This window comes from Scardinius erythrophthalmus (genome assembly GCF_964197995.2).
Source record: "Scardinius erythrophthalmus genome assembly, chromosome: 6".
Taxonomy (NCBI): Eukaryota; Metazoa; Chordata; class Actinopteri; order Cypriniformes; family Leuciscidae; genus Scardinius; species Scardinius erythrophthalmus.
In genome coordinates, this window is record NC_138226.1 from 39861863 (window position 1) to 39882400 (window position 20538).

Genomic DNA, 20538 nt, shown 5'->3' on the forward strand with positions numbered 1-20538 from the left:
GAACAGATAAGAGTGAAAATCTAATAACAGGCTACGTGTTATCTTACAAAAGAGGACTAGTCTTCGAATTGAACTACAAGGCCTATGCGTTAGACATCACCCCATTTCGATAAGCTTATTTCTGTTTACGTCAAATGTAGTAGGCTACGCGAACACTTACCGTCTTGAACACAGTGGTTTACAAAGTTCGATTTCGTCAACAACTTCGAACGTCAAATGAAATATTGTATTTGAACTTCTGTTACGTCAAGGTCGTCACCCTTAACCTTATCGAATAAGTAAAGGCGCCTTTTTTGCGGTTCTCTTTGAAAAACTACGCCCTCCCAGAGCCGCCGCAGTGCAGCACGTCCAATATGGCCGCCGCATCCCCTCAATCCCACTGATCTGCCTTCAAAGGCCTTCGCACTGATACTTCCTATAGCATAGGTTAAATACTGCACATAGCCGCCGTTAAGCCTAGTGAAATGCTGTGTAAAATAAAACCATATAATACAACCATATCAAATCCTCCATAATGTTTTTCTCCTACAAATGGGATTTAGGCAAGGGTAACAATGCAGTAAAAGTCTACACTGTTTACGTTTAGACGATACTATAAGATTATACTATAAGAACCAAAAAGTTCCCAAAAGACTGTTGGTGCAGAAATTAATTGTCATCTTATCAACGGACGTATAGGCCTACTGTAAAGAATCGGCGACCTCTGTGGAGTCAGAATATGCTGGAAATGCAAACCCGATATTTGCAGTGGAGGCAAACGGAGAATCGTACAAGCTTTTGTTTCCTAGATATGTGTTATCTAAATCTCTCAGCCATATGTACAGGAAATTCCGTTTATAATTACAAATTAACACTGTATTGTTGAGAGTTTTATAATAGGCTACTATGCCTGTATAATAATAAGGAATCTTAACATTGACAACCCCTTTATTTATGTATATTTTGTTGATGCTGCTTGAAGCCACGAGAGGGCGAACTCACAGCAATGATCGGACCTGATGCTGTGTGTAATCCAAGTGCAGTTTTCCTCTTAAACAATGACTATGATCTTGAGCGGAGTTATGTGATCTAATCTAATGTTTTTACGCCCGTTTACTGGCGGTATGTTATTATTGAGATTCACTCTTATTCTCAATTAGATTTACCCTGTTGCATCATAGGCTATCTCAGAATAACCTGAAAACCGGGAAAATATATTTTAGTCACGTACGGAGGGTATCTTCATCTACATAGTTGAGGAGACAATTTCAATAAACATTTTCTTCATAGTCTCAGAGGTTAGCGTGCCTCTAGAAACCATACAGAACCACCACCACCATTATTATTATTATTATTATTATTATTATTATTATTATTTGTCGTTTTTGTTGTTGTTATCCTTAATTTAGTAATAGTATTACGACTGATTATGGCAGATATATTTTGTAAGGGTTTAACCATCGTTTAGCTTTATTATATAGCCTAAACAGTTCGCTGGAAGACTGCAGGCATGTGTGTACAATAAAAAAGTACAATGAAATATTCCTAATATCTCAAATGATACATGGATCATAACAGCTATAGTCCACTACTTATTTTGGAAATGTATTAAACTGTACACGCATCTACATCCTCTTATCGTAGATCTATTTTATTTATTTTTTATTTATTTATGTATTACACATAAAGGTGAACCAACACATTAAATAACCAAAAACTCTTTAGAAGATGTAATTATATGCTTTTTTAAAATTATAACCCAGATTAATCATTTGAAAGGTTTAATCTTGAACACTACTAATATTGCTTGGTGTTTATGTGTGTTTTCAGATGTCAGTCCTCTGCAGTGATTCTTATTTATTTATTTGTTATTTATCTGGAAGATTTGCCAGCTTGCTATTTTTAGTAGGAAACCCACTGATTTAGCGCGTACATGCATTCTTTTTTTGTCTTTATGCTTTATTCAAAATTATGTAAAGAAACCGTGCGCCGTTACGTTTACCTAAAATCAAGATTTCTATAAAATAGTTGATGGCTCATTATAGCTAATTTGATATTTTAAGATTTTGTGTACATAACGACGATATTATTGGTTTGTGATAATAGATTACACACTTGTAACAAGCACATTGCAAATGATTAATTCAGCGGCATATAAAGATAGCAATATCATTTAATTCTCCTTGCGCATTTTCAATGTATCCAGTTCTTAAGCAGAGATAATATTATATCCTTTATAAATGCTGTTAAATGCAAACGTATTTTCGTATTTAGTTATTGCGAATAATATACTCTACATGTTTTTCCCACAATAATTTTTATAATGACGCATAGGCCTATAACATGTTTTCGCTGGGTGAAAATGCAGGTATTTCTAAAGTCAATGTTAAAATGCGTTTACAGTAGTATATCGGACTATTTTACAAGACAAATGGCATACTAATTGATTAACTCCACTCTGCACATATGAAAGAACTGCATTAATTACACAAAACAGTAAAGCCGTTTAAACATTTGACTTGCGCTATAGTCTATATTTTGCAAATATGGAAACGAATACCTTACATCCTAATAATGATAATGTGACTGATAACGTGATAAAATACACTGACTGGCTATGATTTAACAAGCAGGGTTTCTTCAAGGTTTCTTTTATTTAATTTTGAAAATAGCAGCAAACAACAATCAAGGTAGGCTATTACATGAATTATTAAGAAGTAATAACATTTGAATTTCCTTTGTGTCCGACAAAAAGGTCAATGTGGAAAACATGCAAAATCAGTTGTGTCTATTAAAACATGATTCATGATAAAAACAAACATAGAAAGGATTAATCACAATTTTGTTTTTCCCTCTTAATCGAGTCAGCGATGTTTAGGCCCGCGTCCACCGGCTCATTTTGTTCTGCGTAGTCCTCTGCATTTTGCCTCGTGAACTACGAGAACTCTTCAGACATTTCCTATCTTGACCTTGAATTGGAATTTAAAGGTAGCTATACAAAATAGACTGCTAAATATAATAAATTATTTTCCTTGTTCTTGCTCTTTGTTTAACAGCAGGCCAATATATGAGTCCAAGTTTTCATTTTATATGTTTTCCTGAAATGGATTTAACAACGTTATTTCGGCAGTCTTGAAACCAATTTCAAGTCCTTGTTCTAGGTGTCGCTGTTGACCACGTCTGAAACTTCAAATCATGTGTCAATGCGCCCACGTGACGGGGAAGAGCCTGCGTCTCAAGGCCATTTTCAAATTTCATTGGTGAGAGTGTCATGTGGTTGCAGAGAGACTCGCTGGTTATACGGGGATTGTTTTGCTAGATATGTCAGCTTACAGAGGACACTTCTCTGCTTCTTAAAAAAAGAAACTCTCCAAAATGTCCTTTCCCAACAGCTCTCCTGCTGCAAACACGTTTTTGGTAGATTCCTTGATTGGGGCGTGCAGAACAGATTTTTATTCCAGCAGTAACATGTACATGCCAGCCACTGCAGAAATGGGAACCTATGGAATGCAAACCTGTGGACTCCTGCCGTCTCTTGGCAAACGGGGGGAAGTAAACCACCAAAACATGGGCATGAACGTCCACTCGTACATACCTCAAACTGATACCTGGGCAGATCCAAGCAGGTCCTGCCGATTAGAGCAACCGCTCAACCAGATGTCCACCTGCACATTTTCACAAAACATTAAAGAAGAGACTAACTGTTGTATGTACTCCGACAAGAGAGCAAAGGTCAGTTCGTCTGAGATACCCGCGTACTCCAACCTGATCCCCGAATCATGTTCCGTTGAGAGTCCCGAGATCCCGGTCCCTGGATATTTTAGACTAAGTCAAACTTACGCGACGGCGAAAAACCCGGACTATGACAACGAGACGATGAGCCCAAACACTACGTTAATGCAGCTGAACAGGGTGACTCCAAAGTCGCAGTCAACGCCCTTTGTCGAGGTGGAAAAGAAGCTTGCGCTCGATCGGGACACAAGGAGCTCTTCCCCGGCGCAGAGTCCAGATCCCAAACTCAGCTCGCTGGAGGAGAAGCATTGCTCAACTGAGGCGTCTGTCTCCAGCCCTGAATTGCCACACAGAGAAACCAAAGGTGAGTACAATAAACGGATTAATCGCGTCTTGGTGTAACGCGAACGCTCTAGCATCATAAAACCCAATATAAAACACAAACAGCCCGAAAGTCGTAATGTTTAATGGGAGTCTTTCTCAGGTTGCAGTAAAAGCCCTAACAGGAAACGGCGCTGCGAGGGCGCGTTAACATCAAATACCTTTTGTTGCAAGTGACTTGACATTCTTTTTTGGTCAATATAAGAACATCATTGGTGAAATGTATTTGCGACTTAATCCATTCAGCACGAGAATGAATGCTCTTTTGATGTAGAAATCATTCATTGCTATTTATTTGATACTGACTGAGGAGCTCAATATAGTAAAGTCCTATTTCTGGTGCAGTATCTGAAAACTGCATATATAAAAGTGCATTGGTTATAACATGAGGTAATGACTTAGGCTAGGCTATATATAAAAAGACAAGATCCTGTGTTAACCAAACGCAAAAAACAGAAACAAAACATTAAAATTCATTAAATAAAATTACGTAGTAGAGATTAACCAACACTTGAATACTGGTAACTTGTGGGCCACATGGACAATTAGCCTATATATATTTTGACTCAGTATGTTACTTCTAATGATCTGTAAGTGTAGGTTTAATTATGACAGCCGTTTTAACAAACGTATGCCGTCTGTTTTATGTAGAAATAAAACGTGTCTTATTTTTCCTGTTTGTTTGGCTGATTCTGTCTTCTGACATTCTATCCTTTTGTTTTTGCAGAATCCAAAAACGACACACCGACGAGCAACTGGTTGACCGCGAAGAGCGGAAGGAAAAAAAGATGTCCATACACAAAACACCAGACCTTGGAATTAGAAAAAGAATTTTTATTCAACATGTACCTGACTCGGGAGCGCCGTCTAGAGATAAGCAAAAGCGTCAACCTTACTGACAGACAAGTGAAAATCTGGTTCCAAAACCGCAGGATGAAACTTAAGAAGACGAGTAGAGAAAATCGTATCCGTGAACTGACGTCCAATCTTACTTTTTCGTGAGCATGCAAACAAGTGCAGATCAAAAACTTATCACCCTCATTTCGGTCAGTCTATGTTCTCCTGTATAATGATGACATGAGGGCAGTGTGCATTGTTTTGGCTACTTTCACGTTCCAATGTTGTGATCGTTGCTGAATACTTGTCATTTGTTGCTACATCTTTGATTGCATTTGAAATGTGAAGCCTGGTGTAATTTCATATGTTTCACAGGGTATAAAAGTGGTGTAAGGTCTTAATTTATAAAAGAAGAACAGGCTGTTCCAAGCGGTTTCATTTTAGCGGGAACAGAGCAAAAATGTGGCGCCAAAAAGCCATGACTTTGGACATGAAAGCACATTCGAAAGTGAAGATCTCCCATTCTTTCTCCAATGAAAACGTACATTTATCTGAAATAATTACGTTTAAATATTTCTGTATAATAGATGTTTAAATATGTCTGTATACGTGCATGTTTGTGGCATGTGGTCAGTGGACTAATAAATTGATAATGTCATAATAGTGTTTTGGTGTAATATTTGGTGTAGTGTTTCTAAACCACAGCTTAATAAAGATCATGTCTCGCCCCTCCCCCTTACAAACACACACACCCCTAAAGATAAATTACAAATTACCTTTTTTCTTCTTCAAAGATAAATTAGCAAATACAAACTAATATACAAATAGGGGTACATGTCAATTGACGTTTATTTGAAAAATTAACCACACTGTATGTTCTGATTACCAAAAATGGACTGTTGTGTTCTGAGAAAAAAAAAAAAACAAACGTGTAAGTTTTTTCTAAATAGAACCTTAACTTAATTCAAAATACTAAAATGTAACCCTATAACCTTCAAACTTCAACGTCAATATCCAAAATTTCAAATTATGATACGCCAAAAAATAAATAAATAAATAAATAATAATAATCCAAATCAGGCAAACCAGAAGCACATAGAGGTTTGGTAAATTATAGGTGAAAATGATTTGGTCCGTCATTCCATACATTCATAAACAACATTTTGTTTAAAAGTTGTCATGCAGATGCAATTATTTTCTCTTTTAATACCGATCCTTCCACGCGTCTGAAAAAAGTATATTTCTAGCATCGCCCACTCACTCTCTATAATGTGCGCACACAAACACAATGCCATACACCCCTGTAGGCACATTCTAAGATGTGTTCAAGTGTGTGGTCACAGATGGAAACACAGATTATCATTTTGACCGAAATTGTAACGGCTGAGCTCTCAGTGACAACTTGTCGACAAATAAGCTAAACCACATTGTTTTCTTCACACAAATTATTTTCTCAAATTAAGATGAAATATGTAATGCATTCGTCTATATTTTGTATTTCCTTGTGTTTACATTTCCCTTGACTTAATCCCTTTATACACAAATTATCTATTCTATTTTATCTATATATAAACTTCTATTATTTTGGTAGATTAACATTTTTACAACCAGTAATTCAATTTAGACGTAGGCTACATTGTTATCTAAAAAGATCCCAATATTGCTGTAGCCTATTATTATTGTTATTAATGATAAACACGTAGGTCAAGACACTTTGAAATACCAAGAGTCTGTTTTATTAAGGGAACATTAATACATAATCAAATGCACCTCATAAAATTTTTATTGAGACACATAAAATACTATGACTCTCTTTTGAATAAGTACCAAAAATATACAAATGTTTCTTCCAGTGTCAATCTTACAACACCTTACAGTCAGCATCAAACTTACAAAGACCGCATAACAGATCTTAAAACTAAAGTAGTTTATAAAATATGAGAATCTGTGAGGCTGTGGTGGTTCGTTGTTTTACAGCATGTTATTACATTTATTTTACGATGACTTGCAACTCGGTACTCTATAAAATACTTTACAAGGCTAGACTATGACATACCTTATGACGAATTTTTTTGCAAGATTTTACACGGCTGGAATCGTTTGTTAAGGTAATAGTGAGTGCAAATAAATGGGTGCATTAATCTGACCTTGTTATATATATATATAAAAGATTCATACGTAGTTTAAAGAAAGATGAATGCAAAATATCATTAAAAGTTCAGATAAAAATAACTTGTCTTTTTTAAGAGCACAAAATCAAACATACCGTTATCAGAGGACTGATTTACTCTCTGTATTAGTAAATATGATCACGTGATTCATGCAACCAATCACTGAAGATGAAGGCAGCAAAAATACTATGATTGTTCAGAGGCAAGGTTTCGGAAACAGAGTAACGTTTTATATGAGTTCGAAGGGATCCAGAAATGTCGACTAGTTCAGCTCTCAGTAGCTATTATGTGGACTCTATTATGGGGCACGAGACGGAGGATGTGTACGGAGCGCGTTATGTTCAGGGTTCACACACCGCGAGGCCGTCAGGTGTGGGCGAAAATGCGGACTTTTCCTCGTGCAGCTTCGCTCCCAAGTCGGCCGTGTTCCCAGCGTCCTGGTCCTCGGTCCATCAGCCCTCTCCTGCTGCAGTGTCCGGGATTTACCATCCATACGTCCACCAGACCCATCTTTCTGACAACAGATACGTCCGCTCCTGGATAGAGCCAGTCGCGAACCATATCTCTTTATCGGGGTTCCACTCCAACACTCGGCTCAGCGGTACAAAGACTGAAAGTTTACCCTCGAAAAGGACTGAAAGCGCGGCGTTTGAAGCAGAGACGCCGGTGGTTCCCGAGTTTCGCTGCAGCACTGTATCCGTAGACAAAACTACTGAAGAAAGAGTTGAAAATGATACTTCGAGCCACGGCGAACCTAAAGACGAAAAACAGCAACAACAACAACTTGACCCAAGTAAGTAAAATGAATTGCCCTGTGATTTACAACTGTCGAACTGCCCTAAACTGGAAGTTTTACAAACCTATAAAAGTGTCCGGGCTCTTACCACTGGCCTTCATCGGTGTAGTGGCCATTAAAAAAAAAAAAAAAAAAAAAAGACACTTTGGAAATAATTGCATTCACACAAATGTTTAACACCAATTAAACAATATTTGAATGGTTACATATGAACGTATCTCCGTTTCTGATATGGCCATGACCTTTCTTGTGGAAGTTAAGCTTATGTGCATGGTTTTCTTTTCACATTGTTATTATTATTATTATTATTATTATTATTATGCTTTCTTTAGCTTGTTCCTTTTTTTTTCAGGCAACCCTGCTGCAAACTGGATCCATGCGAGATCAACAAGAAAGAAACGTTGTCCGTATACAAAATATCAGACTCTGGAATTGGAAAAGGAGTTCCTTTATAACATGTATTTAACGAGGGATCGTCGCTATGAAGTCGCACGAATCCTGAGTTTAACAGAGCGGCAGGTTAAAATCTGGTTTCAGAACAGAAGAATGAAAATGAAGAAGATGAACCGAGAGAGGAGCGGTAAAGATCCTTAGTGGAAAGCGTGCTTCAACTCAGCAGCTAATGTGCGTCCCTTTAACATATGCTTGGATTAGGATACACCTTTTGTGATTTTTTTTATTTTTACCCAACATTGAATTGGCATATATTCTATTATATATATATATATATATATATATATATATATATATATATATATATATATATATATATATATATATATATATATATATATATATATTCTGAGTCAAAATAATTATTTGAGTGACTTGAAATGAATGGGTATTTCACAACGATTTCTAAAATAGTTACATTTGGCTTAAAACGCCCTAAAATCGATTTCCCAGAACCGTGGTGGAGTATTTCTTTGAAGATCTGAGAATCCAGTTTTTTTCTTTTGCACAGTTAAATTCAGCGTCAGTGGTTTCTTATCATTACTCATCATAATAATGTCTTATAGGAAATTAGGATATGGTCCGTGATCTGGTTAGTTCTTAATCTGCTGATCTTTACATCTTTGTCCATAATGCATGCAAAACCCCTTCACCCTCATGCAGCCACATGAATAATTTACTGTGCCTTTAATTTCTTTCTTTTTAAATTGGACATCGTGTATTCAATCCCTTATTTCGAATTTCTCCTTACTAAAATATTGTATTTTTCGTTGAAGCTTTTGTTGGCGTGTTAGATGCATCAAAAGGTCTAAATTATATAAGTAAAACGAACTCCATTTTGGTCTATTTTATGTCTTTTATTTTGGTCAAAGTGAAGCTCAATTGTCTTCAGTGCTGTATAGTGAATTTGGGTGTAGACAAGCTTTGTTGAATACTCAACTTGTGCACTTACTGTGATAATATGTTTCCCTTTTAGACCAATTTTTACAAATAAATTTCAAGTTCGACATGCGTACTGCTTATGTACTGATATTTTTCATTTCAGTGATATGCGATCAGCCTCAGTTTCTTTCATGCTGAACACAAACTAGAGATTCATTGTTAGAGAATATTGCAGAAAAAAGTTTATGATTAGGAAAAGGTGTTGCAAGGAACCCCAATCGTCAAACCTGTACCAAGAATTGCTTTAGAGCAGGGAGAAATTGGGTCCAATAAAGCCATAGAAGAGCTAGACGTCTGGTCTAAATGAGTTTATGGCATAGGACTGTTATTGCTCTTCTCTTTGAAACTAGCCTCTCTGTTTCTTTGTATCTGTACTTGCACACAAAAACGCAGACACTTTTTGCGGGGCGTCTGGTCGATGTATTGATTGTGAGACTAAAGCGGCATCGACCCCCCAGTAGGCCTACACTGAAAGTCACGTTTATTCTCGAAATGCATTTCCACTCCTAATGTTTCACAAACCTTAAAGCTGATAATAGTTTTTGGTGTTACAACAAAATGCAGCAGGGATTATCTACGTAATTAATTTCAGTCATACAATCGTTGCAACACTCATTTTAGATTATTAACAGATAGGCTTCAAAGTGTATAGACATGCCTTGAAATGCGAATAGAAAAAGGAAACGTGGATGCATCCCGCTATTTCGAAGAATGCAAAATGAATCAGGGGTGCACATTATTGCCACTAGAGGGCATAGTTGTTCTGTGAAAATAAAGGACTGTATGTGCCCGTGCACACCTACTAACAGGATCTTATTATTAAAACACGATAATTCAAATTCAAAGTTAATATTTCGGGTCAGACACATGCGCTCAGTTCTCCCAGTTCCATAAAGGTGCATCTATTGCACTTTGCAGGGTCTGTTGTGAATAGATGTAGGGATGAGAAAAGGACAGGAACAAAGAAATTTGGACCGCTCCATGTATCCCAGCATGGAGCACTGTGTGGGCAAATATATTTCAGCTCAGTTTTGGCTAAACGGATACAACTTTAAACCTATGAATAGGCCTAGTTTATTAATAATGACCCATAACGATTGAGCTAAAAGAGTTTAAATGTTAAGCGAGTTTTCTAGGTTATTTCTCTGTACTGTCTCTTTGACATAATGTTTCTTTCCTTTCGAATGAAGGTATCCAATACAAACTGAATCATCAGGAGGATAATCAGAACAGTCCAGGCCATTTAGAAATGAAAAGTAAAAATGGAAGCTTTACTCGACACAACATACAGCAAAATATATAAATATAACAAAGCCGTTTTAAGCACGCACGCACGAAACACATTAACACTCCTACATATATTTACAGTTAATATACTTGTTTTTTGTTGTTGTTATAGCGTATAATAGGCCTATATATAAGCTATCCATGCATCTGTTACAAAACAACTAAAAACTTAATGTAGTTTTAAATATGTGATGATTTATTGTTATATCTGAAATATTAGCTACATGTTGAATTATTGGGAGATTGTTTTCTTTATAAAAGTCTGCGGTACTTCATGTTTCAACAAAATAGTGCAACCTTCTTATTAATTATTATTATTATTATTATTAGTAGTAGTAGTAGTAGCAGCAGCAGTAGCAGTAGTAGCCTATAAATTAATAAATGCAAATGTAATGTAAGCACATACGCCGAGCAAGACTTTCGCAAACCCCAAACGGAAAAAGAGAAAAACACAGGCTTACAGTTAATCTAATTCCCCTCTCCTTCCTCTCCCTCCCTGTCTCTCATGTGAGCTAAAGCAAGCGTGTTTAGGGTCATGCAGGAGAAACCCTGACCGATGGATTTGGCTCTGGGCCTGTTCACCAAACAGACTATTCAATAACAGCAGCTCTCAATCATATATGATTCCACTGGCATTAATAAGTAACGATCTGCCACCATCAGTTCTCACTTTGTCGACCCTTCACAGAACAGTGGGCGATGTATTTTCTCCTGCGGATCAACATTTCCACAAGATGCTGTACGGTAGGCATGCGATGGCGTATTTGCACTGATGCAATAATTTCATCTGTTTGGGAAATCTGTCCAGACACAGAGCGCCAGTTATCAGGCGAATCCTGCTGGAATTACGTGTCACTGCGACGTCTCTTTATTTTACGCACACGATAACTTTCACAGACAGCGGGTCTTTACGACACTGCGAGGCCGAACGGGTCGCTACAATACCAAGCCTGTAAATCGTCCATTGTGATACTGGCTCGGAACCAGCATACCTAAATCAGCGCTCGCCCTCGTCTCTCAGATGTTCCCTTGGATGAAACTTCAAGGTTGTCTGCCGTAAAATCTGTTTTCAGATTACTTTGATTATAAAGGCGTTCCCTGTTAAGACCCCCACCACCACCTCTCCATACCTCCTATAGCTATTCTATGCAAACTTGAATTAAAATGATATATCTGTCCATCTATACAAAGCATGTTCAGAAGCATGTAACCTATTTATGCAGGCATGCTATTTTTGCATTAAATTGCCTGCAGTGACAAATGGCATCTCACGCGTTAAAAAAATTGCAGCTTTTAACTGATGTGTACAAATAAGGTCAATGAGAAAAATACCAGACAATAATTAATGTATAACCTATCCTACTTATTTTTGAGAGTGTTATTTGATTTCGCATTATCAGCCACGAATAAAGTGATTTATTAATATTTTTCATTAGGCCTATAGCCTATTTGCGGTATAATAATAATAATAATAATAATAATAATAATAATAATAATGATAATAATAATAGGCTAAAAAAAAAAAAAAAACATAGCCTAGTCATAACATATAAAATCGCTAGTTAATCTGTTGTCTATTGTAAAACTCCGTCCACTGAATTGCTTTCAGTCGTTTTGACCCACAGACAAAAAGTGGCAAATGTGTTTACATTTTAAACGCCGACAAATTATCCAGATTTCTGAATCTATTCTGTGTTCATTTGTTCGTAGATCGTTTTGCTCAAAGCAGATTGTGAGAATCATATTCAGAACTGTGCATTATTGCTGTTTATAAAATGTATAGGTTAATGAACAATTACTAGGCTATTATTCTATTTTAATCTATATCTATATATCTATTTCTATCTATCTATCTATCTATCTATCTATCTATCTATCTATCTATCTATCTATCTATCTATCTATCTATCTATCTATCTATCTATCTATACTGTATATATATATATATATATATATATATATATATATATATATATATATATATATTATATATATTACATAATAAGGCATTTCATATATAGGCTATTTTGTTTCCTATCGATTCGAAATGCATTACGTATTCAATAAAATCTATTGTGAGCATTAACTTAGACTTGCGTTAGACTAGCACGTATAATTGTCATACATTTTTATTTTTCGACGGTTCTTGTTTTACTAGGGAAACATGTTTTTGTAGCTAATTAGGTCAGTTTCAGTTTTTAGCTAGGCTTAAATTAAATTAAAATTATTTTATTTAGAATTATTTTACTTATTCGAAACAGCATATTAAGAATGTTTTAGTGTTTTTGTAATTTCTCTGTTTCTCTCTCTCTCTCTCTCTTTCTCTCTCTCTCTCTCTCTCTCTCTCTCTCTCTCTCTCTCACACACACACACACACACACACACACACACACACACACACACACACAAACACACACACACACACACACACACACACACACACACACACACACACACACACACACACAGATGTCTGTGACTGTATTTTCTTCGCTGAGGAAGTGCAGCTGGCTCAGTCATTATGCGCAAAAAACTATAGGCTTTGCGGCAGCCCAGATTCCTTTTTTGTTAGAAGACTATTTACAGCTTTGCAATAGATCTTTTTATGAGCCTGTTTCGACGGTCATTGGATGCCACTGGTCATGTGCAGGACGCAAACGTCTTCGTGACCCCTTTTCCTGATTTCCCAAGCGATTTTCCCCACTGCATTCTGTGGCTTAAACGCTACAAATCCAAAATACAGAGTGTTATCATATAATTTCTCTCTCTCTCTCTCTTTTTTTTTTTTTTTTTTTTGCCGTGCATGTCTATCTGTGTTAGAGATCGAGAAGACAAACTCGAGGCCGATTGCGTAGGCTGTTGTCAGATCAGAAGCTAGACGGCTGCTACAAGAGTTGCATTTCTAAACAGTGCAACAATACAGCACTGGACGACTGATCTCAAGCCAGCTTCGCAATATTCAGCAGCAGAGCAGGAGGAAAACATGGATTATAGGGCTTTGTTGGGTAAGTTTATATTTCATAAGGTTGAACATGCTATCGTGTCAGTCAGAAGATACAGGTTTCTGGTTTGTATTATAATTTCAGATTGTGACGGCAGCATTAGCAATCTTATTAAAAACAATCTTACTGTTTTTGCAGTATTTTTTCGCAGGTAACTCAATTAGTTAATTTTGGATTGCACTAAAAGCTAGAAGAGTGCTGTTTTTATTCTGTTCTTTAAATGCTGATGGCCTTTCTTTACTAGATCTTAAAATGTGATTTTACTCATGTTTGATATGATCTGAATGTGAAAAACATGAACCTTTACGAATAAATACTTCCCAATAACTGATATTATTAGCATTATTATCCGCAATAGTTGAAGTATTGTTGTCGTTCAAATGAGCCAGCAGCAAATCTTAAAAAAACAAAATATTCGGAAATAAAAAAGTAATGCAGACCTTCAAATGATGACTGTTCAGCAGTTACGTGTATGATTATTGCAAGCAGATTCGTGGATTTACAAGTAGTTCACATACATTTTATGGAAGACCCTTTGTGTGATTTTTAATTTAAATGAAGGCTATTAACTTAGGCTATTTCGCCAGTTTCACATGTATCCACATATTAATTATATATCAAATAATGAAGTCTGAGTAGAATGGCTGTGAATCATTATTTTAAGGCACAGATTAAAGATAGCTATATAGAAAATCTTTAATCTGTGCATAAAATAATAATGATTCACAGCCATTCTTAATACATATTCAGACGTTATTATTTTACCTACAATTAACTTGTGCATACAAATAATGATTCTTATATATTCATGCGTCATTATTTTATATATAATTAATCTGTGCATGAAAATAAAGATCCACAATATAAAATAATGATTTTGAAAGTTTGGAAACCTGTGGCGGACGGTGGAGTTGTGCGTTTTAATGTATGCCTCCCTTAATGGTGAGAATGGCGCAGTTTTTTGGGAAGGGAGAGACAGGCTGTGCGGGACAAAGACAGTATTTCACAGTCAGCTGACAGGCAGAGGTATTTACAACCTCACTGCAATGCGGCAAAACAGATAGCGTTAGAGGAGCCTGAACGAGTTCATGCAACGAGCTTCACATTCAGTTCACTTCTGAACAATATATCTATATACTTGCAGTACAAACTTGAAAATGCAGTCAAAAATGCAATTTATATAGTCTAGAATTCTCCATGAATTTATAACCACGAGATCTGCATTGCTCTTAAACTAGGAGATTCTCGCTAATTTAGCTTTTAAAACCACGACATTTAAAGTGTTAGAGTTAGGGTTAAAACCCAAATCACATTATATTAAACATGCCTATTGTCTAAATATTAAATAATAAATATGCTCAGTAAAATATGGCAGTAATATAAATTGTATTATTTATTCATGCATTATTTGAACACTAATGTGTTTGTTATATAAAGTATAGTCTATATCTTAAAAAAAAGAAGAAAAAAAAAAAATAAACTTCTAATAGTTGTTCAGTTGTCTATTTCTGTATGAGCAGTTGTGCAAAAAGAAAGAAAAAAGAAAGCCCGAACACCTATGCAGTGTCTTCTTCAGTCGGCAGGCGGCGCTGTTGTCTAACACTCGGGCACTTGCTTGTCCGCTATCTGCATCTTTGTCCTTGAGCTCATTTCCTGTGACTGTGATTGGTTGTCGCAGTCATGTGACACAAGTCACACAGTTCCTTTATTAACTGATAGAAATGTTTTTGTTTTTTAAACATTAAAAAAAGGAACTGTGTCAGAACAGTTGGAATTATTATAATTATATTATAAATATTGTATTCAATTATTGATTATAATTTAATCATTTTCATATGCACGCATTTCAGTGTTGACATGAAGTTGTTTTACGTTTTAATAGATCATATGACGATCAAAAATATCAAAATATCGGTGATCGAAGACATAGAGTTTGAAGTCCCGAAACACTCACAGTGAATGCCTGTACGTTTCATGCACTTAAATAACATATTAAATGTATTTAACTGTTAATTGACTAAAATGTAATGCATTTAGGTGAATATCGAATTGAATGTTTAATCCCGTAAAAAAAAAAATACCCAGAGGTGAGAACATTTCTCAGTAAATGTTATAATATTATTTGCTGAAACTTTCCAAATGGCCATTTTTGACTTCACAGAAATCGACAACCCGCCATATGGCGCTATTTTATTTCCTCTCAAAAATTTACAGTCAGAAAAAATATTTCCATTAGTTCACACGTCAGAGATTTCACAAACACCTCATTTGTCCTGAACTCTGGCAAAATAACGAGCAAACTGAAGCAACACAAGAATGCGCTACAGCAAATAACTCTATTATTCTATAAATACTACAAAAAAACAGACATTAGTCTAATATAGCCTACTACAAGAAATAAACTATGCGTGTTTTTCCCTGTGAGTGCAGTGAATGTGAATTGAACCCCGTGTCTTTATTTCCTCCTGAGATCAGAGTAATCGCCATTATTGAATAAGTGCAACTTTCAGGATTATTTATGGCACCCGCGCGCTGTCATGAATGGCTGTGGGGAAGCACGTGATACCATTAAACTTTGTTTTATGGCCAGGGAGTTGACAAGCCAAAATATAATTCACATTGTATATTAGAAAGGTCGCTCAGACGGTTTGGAAAAGATCCCAGTGTCGCTGCAGAGGAAAGAGTCTCCACGCGAGTTCTGATCATGGATATATGCGCTTTACGCGACGCGCCTGCTTCTCGAGGTAAGCTTGTGTTCTTCAGTGTACGCGTCGCTGAACTTGCGCGTGTTGGATTGTGCCGTGATGTTTACTGTAGTCTCATATCCACCAAACCAGCTCTGATCTGTTTATGTGAACCCCTCTTTTGTTGTTGTACACAGTTTTGGGTTGGTTGGATAACTAGAGAAAAAATAGGTTGTGATGAAGGTGACGTAAATGTTATGCAGTGGTCCGGCTTTGGTGCAAATGTGGCGCCACGTTATTAAAGATTACTTTTCAGGGCTTAGCTTGTAGGAATTAAATTAGTATTATTACTACTACTATTATTGTTATTTATTTACATTTTTGAAACGAGGGCATCAGCATTTGTTTTATGAATTGCTTTACTTTTTCATTATTTGTTAATAAGGAGAAAGTAAAAAGAAACTGCTTATTAAATGTGATTTTCTTCCATGTGTGAAATATACATTGGTCTAAATTGAGAGTTGTCTTTTGATTACTACATATTTATGTCGAAACTATTTTTTTTAATTATTATTATTTATTTATTTATTTTTGCTTTGAATTGGCAATTTATTGTTTACTTATTTGCACCTGTTATGTATCTCGGTCTGTTGTTATTAGATAGTGTAGGCTACCGTTCATTTTAATAGAGATCAGTTAATCGATGCACGCGCTTTCGTGACTTGTAAGTGAACTCTATAATAAGCAGGGTTTCTGGGTTTTATTGACAAGCTCTCTAGCGCCCCCAAGCAAAGAAACTCTCATTTTGACCCTACCATTTATACTTTACATTCATTTTCATCTCTGATACAGTGGCTGGTCAGTAAAAAAAGATCGAAAGTCCTGTTCAATTAAATTATCTGAATTCAGAATTGCAGAGACGCGCAATGTAATGTGAATGTTAGAAAATATAAAATAGGTACATAATTTCTTCACTGCTTTCCAAACATACAATGTCAGTGAAACAACGAAATGATATTAAATCATTTTAAATCAAACTTCAGTCTAATAGCATATGAAGTTCAAAATATAAAGCCTGTATGTATTCTATGACCAAAAATCAAGATATTTAAGGTTTGAAATTACATATTTCATTCGTTGATAGAGTTGAAATTATTATTATTATTATTATTTTAAATAATTCACTCATTGCAAAAATGTCTTTTCATAGAGAAAGACCGTCTCAATCCACACATCTGCTTACAAAAATAAATCTTCAACTTGGTTAACGTCGCACGGGGGAAGTAATTATTTAAAACGGTTTAGATCATGGAAACCCCTATGTGAATGCACGCGAATTATATATGTATGTAGGCTATATATATATATATATATATACAAATGGAGATATTTTCATTTAAAATCAGATGTGACTCAGTTGTTCATCAGTAACTCGGCTTTGACCCGCCTGAACGAGTCGCAAAGCAAGGTGAAACACGGGTCACGCTGTCTAACAAACATACATAAAAAACACGTATTAAAACGCACATTGTCTTTATGCTTGGTAAATATAAATACATACAGAAATTAATTAATATATTAAACAGCTAATATCACGCATGCATTGCCTGCTAAAAAGTAGAAAGAATTTCATCTCTTTTAAAACACTAGCCTATTATTTTGCTCTAAAATGCTATAATCATCTCTAAGTTCTAAAATCACATTCCATAATATTATATCAAAATTAACAGACAGCTAATCAAATAAATCGATGCAAATTCATAAGACTTTTAATCTGCTTGTTTGAAGGAAATTATGGTAAATATGAAAAGAACTTGAAGTTAACGTCGCTGTTAAATTTAGCCTAACAATAAAAATAGATAATTATTCAATTCCTAAGCGGGAAAATGTTGAGCGTTCTTGATTCTTAATTTTTGAACGGATCCTAGGTTTATTATATGTTGGCTCTGGTGACCGGGTGGGAATGACCACAGGAGCTGCTTATCTGAGAAGGTCATGTATTATCCATGAACTTTTCTTCTTTTTCCGCTACCGCTGTCGTCTTACCAAAAATAATGAAACTTTTTGATGTGTGTTGTAAATGATTCTGCTTGACCTCTCGACCTTTAGCCTTCCTTTATATGCTTCTTCACGTGCAGCACACAGTTTTAAGGCTATACCTGATCAATGACAGCATCTGGCACTAAAGCCCTCAATCCCGTACCTGGATCTGGAGGAATATTCCGTTCAATTGTATAGGGTGTTGTTAGAGATACAGAATGAAATCATTAGTAATTGAATTAGTTAGATTAGTTCACTTTAAAAATATGAACGCATTAGGCTACACGAGGTCTGAAAATGGAGCTGCGGGCCTCTATCTTAATATTTATGCTCCCTGTTAAACATTAATAAAAGAGTATTGAAAAAATACGGAACTTTCATTCTTTTTTTTTTCTTTTTTTTTTTTAATCAAGGCAAATCTTGAAGAAACACTCGCAGACACTTGATGTTTGAGTTCGAATTTTTTTTCTAAGACATTTTGTTTGTTGAGCGAATACATGTCGTTGTCTATATATACCCTGTAGAACCGAATTTGTGTGAAAGAATGCCAGTCACAGATTCGGTTCTAGGGGAGTATATGGTCGATGCAAGAACTTCGAATAAAACTTCGTCTTATTTGAGTGTTCGACCACTGAATGCTTTTGCCATCTAATGTACGGGCAATATAGCCTATGCAATGTGCTTTGGAAAATGGCAGCTGGCAGCGAAGAACCACTTTCGTACAACGAAGAACATCAAATGAGACGCATATAATTACATAATATGATTATGTGGTTGAACTCATGAAAGCTTTGATCATGTGTACTGCGCTTCTACCTGTTCTTACTGAGACAAGTCACTTTAACCATTTCTACAGCGCTTGAATCTTACTAAATGTGTGCATATGAACATAATAGAATATTTGGTTACACTTTATTTTAAGGTGTCCTTATTACAGTGTTTTATACAATAATTATACAGCGAAGTACCAAGTAATAGTGATTAAGTGTACTTACTATATAATTAGGGTTAGGTTTATGATTTGATTTAGGGTTAGATGTACGCAACTATGCATAATTGAATGTAATTGCTATAGTAACTACATGCAAAATGTGTAACAGGAACACTGTAAAATAGTGCTGCCGAATACTTTTATTGAAATGTTGTGCAATCGCCCCTCTTATAAGACAGAGAGCATTAAATAATATAAGCAATATTTTGTATGGATGTTAACAAACTTTGCACATCCATGTACTATGCCCCTGGTCTTACCTTAAGAACTGGCAAGCGGTTATTGTCTGTTCTGTGGTGTTTGATTATTGATTGGCACGCGCATTGATGGCGAACCAGGGTGCGCTATACAGCGAGCTGAAAGGATGAGAAGCGCTGGAATGATGAGACTCCAGTAACTTCTGAGTGACCTCTACATGACAAAGACGCTCTCCAGCAATTGTCTGCTGGCTTTATGTGACTCTTTTTGTGCCTTGGACCGTTTTTTATCTTTTGTCTTGTTTTGTTTTTTACCACTTGGGTCGAGTTTGATTTAGCTTAGTTGAATATTAATTTACCAATTGGGCTTCCCAATTTACCAAAAGCTACATGCTTATATATATATTTTTTTTTTTCGCACTTATAGAAGAACCTTTCAGTGAACAGTTCTTAAAATATATTTTTTTCTTAGTGTGAAGATCATTCTAATAGTGTAAAGAATCTTTATCCACTATTAAGAACCGTTTGTGGAATGTAAAGATTCTATGGATGCTGAAGGTTCTTTATGGAACCATCGATGTCAATAAAGAACCTTTATTTGTAAGAGTGCGGGATCCTCCCATGTGATGATGTACATGCCCACATGGTCTCAAAACAGATTTTCTCTTCTTCTTACACAGACCGGGTATTTAATCAACTAAATTTTATATTATATTATCACCATCCTAATTGAGAGATAATGTGAAGTTTGTGAAATTCACTACTAGGTGTGCACAGCTTCTTCTGTGTTGATGAAGTCCCTCCACCTCGATTGGCCAAGCTGGTCACATGGTAGCCTAACTTTATTCAGTTGACAGCAAGTAGGAGGGCTTTATGGAGGGAGGAAAAAAAGACAACTCGAGAAAAATTAGTATTTCCTACCTTCAGAAATTAATGGCCATGAGTTCGTACATGGTGAACTCCAAGTATGTGGATCCAAAATTTCCTCCTTGTGAGGAATATTCTCAGACCAGCTATATACCTGAAGAGAGCCCGGGCTACTACAG

At 35.9% G+C, this 20538-nt stretch overlaps 4 protein-coding genes across 6 annotated transcripts in view; all 4 read left to right on the forward strand.

The window, feature by feature from the left end:
- Positions 1–3203: 3203 nt before the first annotated feature.
- On the forward strand, positions 3204–5590 carry hoxd10a (homeobox D10a). Its single transcript, XM_081367869.1, has 2 exons — positions 3204–4075; positions 4820–5590. The coding sequence occupies exons 1-2, from the start codon at positions 3355–3357 to the stop codon at positions 5092–5094; spliced, it is 996 nt and encodes a 331-aa protein (XP_081223995.1). The 5' UTR covers positions 3204–3354; the 3' UTR covers positions 5095–5590.
- Positions 5591–7194: 1604 nt separating this feature from the next.
- hoxd9a (homeobox D9a) lies at positions 7195–8596 on the forward strand. The gene is made up of 2 exons (XM_081368150.1): positions 7195–7893; positions 8249–8596. Exons 1-2 carry the CDS (start codon positions 7356–7358, stop codon positions 8488–8490), a joined length of 780 nt encoding a protein of 259 aa, XP_081224276.1. The 5' UTR covers positions 7195–7355; the 3' UTR covers positions 8491–8596.
- A 2663-nt stretch (positions 8597–11259) lies between these two features.
- Positions 11260–20538, forward strand: part of hoxd3a (homeobox D3a) — a 22653-nt gene continuing 13374 nt past the window's right edge. For all 3 annotated transcript variants that reach the window (XM_081369656.1, XM_081369657.1, XM_081369658.1), the window contains exons 1-2: positions 11260–11322; positions 13399–13583. The gene's annotated coding sequence lies outside the window, so the exon portion shown is untranslated. The remainder of the gene's footprint in view (positions 11323–13398; positions 13584–20538) is intronic.
- Positions 20411–20538, forward strand: part of hoxd4a (homeobox D4a) — a 2048-nt gene continuing 1920 nt past the window's right edge. The window contains exon 1 of the mRNA XM_081368530.1: positions 20411–20538. This exon is cut by the window's right edge and continues 281 nt beyond it. Within this exon, the coding sequence (XP_081224656.1) occupies positions 20426–20538 (113 nt within the window). The 5' untranslated portion in view covers positions 20411–20425.